This window comes from Nannospalax galili, unplaced genomic scaffold (genome assembly GCF_000622305.1).
Source record: "Nannospalax galili isolate Female #2095 unplaced genomic scaffold, S.galili_v1.0 scaffold3041, whole genome shotgun sequence".
Lineage (NCBI taxonomy): Eukaryota > Metazoa > Chordata > Mammalia > Rodentia > Spalacidae > Nannospalax > Nannospalax galili.
In genome coordinates this window covers 136,389-143,775 of record NW_008345233.1, presented here as the reverse complement: position 1 = coordinate 143,775, position 7,387 = coordinate 136,389, and the positions used below count along the sequence as shown (strand labels likewise).

At 46.5% G+C, this 7,387-nt stretch overlaps 1 protein-coding gene across 1 annotated transcript; it reads left to right on the top strand.

The window, feature by feature from the left end:
- The first annotated feature begins 693 nt into the window (after nucleotides 1-693).
- On the top strand, nucleotides 694-7,076 carry LOC115071762 (MLV-related proviral Env polyprotein-like). The gene is made up of 2 exons (XM_029567520.1): nucleotides 694-4,223; nucleotides 4,456-7,076. Exon 2 carries the CDS (start codon nucleotides 4,735-4,737, stop codon nucleotides 5,698-5,700), a length of 966 nt encoding a protein of 321 aa, XP_029423380.1. The 5' UTR covers nucleotides 694-4,223; nucleotides 4,456-4,734; the 3' UTR covers nucleotides 5,701-7,076.
- Nucleotides 7,077-7,387: the final 311 nt, after the last annotated feature.

Genomic DNA, 7,387 nt, shown 5'->3' with positions numbered 1-7,387 from the left:
AGGCCCCCAGCTTCCTACCCTCTGTGAGCTGGACTAGGCACAGATTCCTAGTCTCGAGTCTTGACTGGCCATCTGAAGGCTCTTCTGCTCTAACCCTTGCTTATGCTGTTTGCAGGTTCACCTATGACCATCATCCAGACCACATTCCCTATATCCCTGCCTGGACTGATCTGCTAGAAAACCCCCCTCCTTGGGTTGCAAATTGCAAGGGCCCCTAAGCCCATCTTTCTAGTGACCCAAATCCCTAACAAGATTTACCCCATTCTCCAGGACCCTAAGAAGAGGAGGATGATTGACTACTCCCTTATGCTCAACCCCATAGGGAAGTTGGGGGGCAGATAACGCACCTCAGGGAGGTTCTGCATCCCTAGCCAGTCCTCCTCATACATGGTTGGGGGCTTCATATAGTGGGGAATCCTGTACCCTTCCTGACCCCATCCCCATTCTTCACCTCAGGGAGGTGGCCACGTCCCCCCCACCAGCCCAGAGGATGTTCCATGCTGATCTATGCTGATCTCTGAACTGGTGGAAATTTCCAAGAAGGTCTACAATGGCCAAGACAGCCCTGCAAAGGAACCAGAAAAAGAGATTGGAAAGATCTTGGTGGCTGCCTGGGGAAAGCCACCAGGCACCTGGCCCCAATCCCAATGATGTAGTGACAGATAGCCTAAAGGAGCAGGCGAAAGACGTAAACTGGAAAAGGACCAATGTGCCTGCTGTAAAGAAAGGGGCCACTGGAAAAAACGAGTGTCCTCTTAAACAAAAGAAACCAGCTTCCATCTTGCCTGCCGCTGAACAATAACTAGGCCAAGGCTTTTCCCTGAATCCCCTGGACCTATGGTGACTCTTAAAGTAGAAGGGAAGGATACCAAATTACTGGTAGATATGAGGGCTACTTACTCAGTTTTAAAGAAACCTGCTGGGCCCATGATCAAGGACAAGGTCTATATCCAGGGAGCAACAGGGAGGACCCAAGGGTATCCTCAGACTTGGGCAAGAATTACGGTAACCCATTTGTTCCTTCTTATACCTGATTGCCCATACCCGCTCCTTGGATGGGACCTGTTACATAAACTAAAGGCCCACATTTCCTTCACTGGAGATGCTGTTAATCAGGACCCACAGCCACCCACTGTGTTGGTGACTTGTACTGTGTCTGAAGAATATCAGTTATATAAAAAACCTAATGAACAGGACTCCCCACTACTAGATAGATGGAAAAAGGAAATTCCTACTGTTTGGGCTGAGGCCAAGCCTCCCGGGCTGGCACGGCATCAAGTGCCAATAGTTATCGAATTGATCAGCACCACCACCCCAATCAGAGTCAGGCAATATCCCATTAGTCACCAAGCCTGTCTGGAATTGCCAAGCCTATCAATTGCTTGAAAGAAGTAGGAATTTTGGTGCCTTGCCACTCCTCATGGAATACTCCTCTGCTTCCTGTTCCTAAGCCAGGAACTACAGAATTTAGACCTGTTCAGGACCTCAGAGAAGTCAATAAGAGGGTTGAGATCATACATCCCACTGTACCCAACCCTTATACCCTCCTCAGTGAGCCTGCTCCAGTTCATCGAGTCTATACTGTCCTAGACCTAAAGGATGCTTTCTTTACTTTGCCAGTAGCCAAGGAAAGCCAGCTCAATTTTGCCTTTGAATGGGCTGACCCAGATGGATCTTACAATAGATAGTTAACATGAACTAGACTGCCTCCGGGGTTTAAAAATTTCCCTGCTCTGTTTGATGAGGCCCTCCAAAGAGATTTAGTCCCTTTCAGGGATGCTAACCCTGAAGTCACTTTGTTATAGTATGTAGATGACTTGCTCCTGGCAGCAGACTCAGAGGAGACTTGTACTCAGACCACTGAGAACTTGTTGAAAGAACTAGATGCTTTGGGCTACAAGGTGTCTGTCAAAATGGCTCAACTTTGTCTGGACTCAGTCACCTATCTGAGCTATAAAAATTCATGAAGGAAAGCACTCCCTGGGGCCTGACAGGATTCAGGTTATACTGAACATACCAAAGCCCAAGACCAGGAGGCAAATTAGAGAATTCCTGGGTTCCACTGGCACTGCCACCTATGGATACCGGGTTTTGCTGAAATTGCTAAACCCTTATATGCAGCAACAGGGGGCCAGGGAGCTGACCTGGTTTGGAGAGAAATAGAAGATACTGCCTTCAACCAACCTAAGAAGGCTCTGAGTCAAGCTCCTGTGCTGGCCCTGTCTGATGTGACTAAGCCTTTTCAGCTCTTTGTGCATGAGACAAGGGGCACAGCCAAAGGGGTTCTCACTCAGACCTTGGGACCTGGAAGAGGCCAGTAGCATACTTATCAAAGTGATTGGACTCAGTAGCTACTGGATGGCCACATTGCCTCCGGGCCATAGCTGCCATGGCCGTACTGGTAAAGGAGGCTTCTAAACTAACCTTCGGATAGGACATCCAGATTGTTGGGCTTCACGCAGTAGAGTCACTCCTCAAATCCCCACCAGACCAATGGATCACCAATGCCCACATCACCCAGTACCAAGTACTGCTGCTGGACCCACCTCAGGTCACCTTTCTGAGAACCGAAGCCTTGAAACCTGCCACTCTGCTACCTGACAGTGATCCTAAGACTCCACTCCATGACTGCTTGGAAACCGTGAGTACCCTCTCAAGACTAAGGGAGGACTTGCGAGACCAGCCTCTGCCTAATGCAGACCTTGACCTATATACAGATGGCAGCAGTTATGTTAAAGAAGGTGTCAGGTTTGCCAGGGCCCGAGCACTTGGGAAAGGGACTTCTGCCCAAAAGGCTGAGTTAATAGCCCTCATGTAAGCCCTAAGATGGGGAAAAGGAAAAACTGTTAACATTTATACAGTCAGTATGCCTTTGCCACTCATCTATGGAGCCCTTTATAGAAAAAGAGGACTATTAACACCTGGGGGCAAAGAGATTAAGAACAAGGAGGAAATCTTGGCACTACTAGAGACTCTCTGGCTACCCAAAAGCTGTAGCTATTGTTCATTGTAGAGGCTATCAAAGGACAGACACCACACAAGCTAAAGGAAACTCCTTTGCTGATCATGTAGCCAAGGAAGCAGCAGAAGGGGAAGTGGTGCTGCTCAAAATTCTACCATTACTACCCTCTCACCTTCTCCCAGAGGAACCTGTCTATACAAGAGGGGAAGTTCAGCTAGCAAAAAGTTTAAAGGCTAAGAAAGGCGCCCAAAATTGGTACTGGTTGGAGGATGGGAGACCCATGCTACCAAAGGTGTTGGGAAGAGATTGGCTACAGACGGTTCATGGTTCTACCCACCTGGGAACCACAAAACTCACTGAACTGGCACAGAGTTTTGTTTTTTTTTTTATCCCTAACCTGAATAAAATTTCTAGGGACATCGTTAACAGATGTAAAACATGTGCTCAAACTAACCCTGCCTTGAAGTTCCAGTTTCAGGGCAAAGACTGAGAGGACAAGCACCAGGAGAAGTCTGGGAACTTGACTAAATGGAAATGACTGATGGACAGTATGGCTATCATTCCCTCCTGGTTCTGGTGGATACCTTCTCCAGTTGGGCAGAGTCTTTTCCTACCCAAACAGAGACAGCTCAGATATTGGTATAAAATTACTAAAATGATCTGATACTGAGATTTGGCATCCCTATCGGTCTGGGGTCTGACAATGGCCCAGCTTTTATAGCCCAGATATCAAAAACTATTGCAAAGAGCTTACAAATTAACTGGAAACTACACTGTGTTTATCACCTTCAGAATTCAGTAACAGGTAGAAAGAATGAACAGGACCCTTAAGGAAACCTTGACTAAACTAATTTCAGAGATTGGCAAAAACTGGGTAGGTCTCCTTCCTTTTTCCCTATTAAGAGTAAGATACACTCCCTATGCAAAAGGAATTACTCCATTTGAGATTATGTGTGGGAGGCTGTCCCACTAAATTTTCTCCTTCCCACTGTCTGTTTGACCCTCCCTCAGTCTCTTAAGGGTCTCTTGCTCTGGGCGCTATCAGACAAACCATATAGCATATCTTTATGTGAATTCATTATAGTTTATACCATTGGGAGGGGACTCACAAAGAAATGAACACCTGGTGTCCAGCTCTGTGCCATGGCTTAGAGCCCGCCATTCCAGATTGTGAGCCCACCACTCTGGATCGCTCTCGCGGCCTGCCCATAGTCACCGATAGCTTTCACCCATGCCTCGTGGACCCACAGTCTCACCCCAGGTTGGTAAATGCTGGGCCATTCCATTCTCACGCGCCCAGCTGCTGCACCCGGCTCCTGTCCAAGATGGCGCCCAGAAGCCCCTCCCTCTGTGGCTAACTGCCATAGTCAGTTCTCTGCAGCAGGCCCTGCCCCTTGGAGGAACCAGTCCCCTGGGACACAGAGGCCTTCTCCCTTAATCCCCAAACTAGGACTGGAGCGTATCTCTGAGGTTTCTAACCATGATCTTCTCAGGTCCCTACAGGTGTCGCAGCATGCGCTTCCCTCCATTCATAACCTTGTCTAGGAGACACGAGCCACAACAGCTACATCTCAGGAACAAACAGGAAAAGATCTGGGACCAGGAGACTGGGTTTGGGTGCAACGCCACTCAGCTCCTGACTTCCAAGCCTGCTGGGACGGACCATATCCTGTCATCCTAACCATACCATCGGCTGTCAAAGCAGCAGGACGCAGCCACTGGATTCACCAATCCCAACTCAAGGAGGCTCATCCCAACCACATTCCTCAGTCATGGACCCTGTCAAGGACCAACAACCCCTTAAAACTCAAATAGGTAAAACAAACCTCAGGACCTGGTTTATCTTATCTTTCTTGTTAACAAATGTGTTCTCTTTGTTAAAATCTAACCATGAATTGTATGTTTACAGTTGGGTATTTAGCAGGACTTCAGATGGATTTGTTATCCGAAATATCACAGGGTTGGGACCAGGCCCAGAGAGCCAAAAATCCACCTTTGATCTGTGTGAGCTCTGTGGAAGCCCTTGGAACACAGGGATAGATGGGAAGACCCTAGATCACATAGACTGCTCAAATTATGGGCATAAATGCTTAGAGCAAACTCTCAGTTCTTACGAATTTTACATCTGCCCAGCTGGGCCCTCTGGGTGCAAAGGGCAAAGAGATTTCTTTTGTTCCAAACGGGCTTGCAAAACTATTGCCCCGTGGAAAACATATAGTGATAAATATATTTACGTTAGGAGAGCCCCAAATGAAAAGAAAAGTCTGATAGGAAAATTCAGTCCCATCAAACTCTCTCTTAAACGTGATACCTATCAAGACCTAGATTGGAAAATGGGAAAGACCTGGGGACTAAAAATCTATAAAAATGGCTGGGATGAAGGAATACTTTTCACCCTTCGAAGGTTTAAACTGCCCACCATTCCCCAGATCCCAATAGGACCCAACCGTATTCTAAATCCTCCAGTTAATTGGGACACTCTCCCTAAGCCCTCACCTGATAGAACTGTTGAAGACCATCTTCCTGAGATCTTCAAGTCTCTCTATTATACCTATGCCTTCTTCAACACCACCGATCCTGACCTGACTAAAGATTGTTGGTTACGTTTAGATCCACGGCCCCCTTATTTTATAGGCCTAGGAATTACAGTCCAATTGGGAAATGATGACTCTGGGATCAAAAATTTAAGTGTTCCAGAGATCAAAAATAACACCCATTTCTGTTTATGGGGGACCTAGCCCTCCCTCACCTTAGGAAAATGAGAGGGACTAGGATCTTGCTTCCTGGCAGGAAATTATAAATTCGACAAGTCCAGGTATCGACAGTATTGCAACCAGTTCCTAAACCTGGCTCCCTTGAGCATGGGGATGAATCCCTATTATTTAGTTCCCCCTGAAGGCAGTTGGTTCATATGTGAGTCCAATTTAACCCCATGCATCAACCCTTACATTCTGTCCACTTCCAAAGATCTGTGTGTGCTTATTCATCTACTGCCCCAGGTATATTATTATTCTGGAGAAGAGGGTAGAGAACATTTTGGGCTCCTACCAGAGGTAATAAAAACCGGAGCTGTAGCAATAGCCACTATTCTTATCCCACTACTGGTGGGAGCTGGGATAGGAGGATCAGCTGGAGTAGGGACAGCCACCCTGATCATCCAGGATCAAATTTTCAAACTCCTTAGCAAGCAAATTGACCAAGATTTGGCTGAATTAGAAAAGTCCGTAGGCCATCTATTTCCCTCGAATCCCTGGCTGAGGTTGTATTCCAGAACAGATGTGGCCTAGACTTAATTTTTATGCAGCAGGGTGGGTTGTGCATAGCCCTAGGTGAACAGTGCCTCTTCTATGCAAATCACATGGGCATCATTAGAGAAAGGCTAAGCTTAGTAAAACAAAGATTAAAAGAAAGAGAAAAGCTATGGACAGAGTCCCAAAATTGGTATGGATCAATGTTTTCTTGGTCTCCTTGGTTGACCATCTTGCTTGACCATTAGTCTTGATCCTCCTAGCCCTTACTAGTGGACCTTGTTTACTAAATGCTATAGTGAGGTTCGTGAACCAAGGTATAAGTTCAGTCAAGCTCATGGTCCTCAGGAGCCAGTATGATCAATTGGGAACCATTGATCATGATTCCATCTGTGATGAGCCAGAATCTTCAAGGGTTTGAATATCCACAATAGGAGCAGAGAATGTTGTAGGCCCTTGACCATTGAACATGCATCTTGCAGGCTCTTTGTGACCTGACCTAGTTCTTTACAGTTTTCCCCAAAACCATCCCACTTACAGAGTGCTCCAGTTTTCAGAAAAGGGATTCAAATGTTGTGCCAAGATAAGCTGATGCTAATGCTATGTCTGCTTCTGTTCCTGCCTGCTTGCTCTTGCTGGTTAAAGATTGATCTTATTGTCCTGTTTCTAAGTAATAAACAGGTTTGAACTGTAACCTATTCATATGCAAATATGTCCTTAGAATGAAGCTAACATGATTGGGCAATATGTACTTAAAATTAAGCCATTATGATTGGGCCTTTATGTTTCCGGGTGGCTTGAGGCATCCAAGTGTGCATAAAAGGCCAGGGCCTGCTCTCTGTATTCACTTCCAGAGTGCAAGGACAGCCAGATCATTAATAAATTTTTTTCTGCAACTCCGACCTCATGGTGTGGTTTGGTTTCTCGGTTCCAGGTATACAACAGTCAGGATGCTTTCTATGGGATGGTGCCAGCTGCATTGGGGTGGTCTTGGCACCTCAGTGAAACCTCAGTGGAAACCCCTTGATAGACACACCCCGCAGTGCTAGGTGATTCTAAATCCAACCAAGTTGACAATGAAGATTGGCCATCACAGCTCCCAGGAAGAATTTTGGACTACATCACAACAGGTAAGGAAGTGTGTGTCTAGAGTCAGGAAGTCCTTTAGAACCTTGGT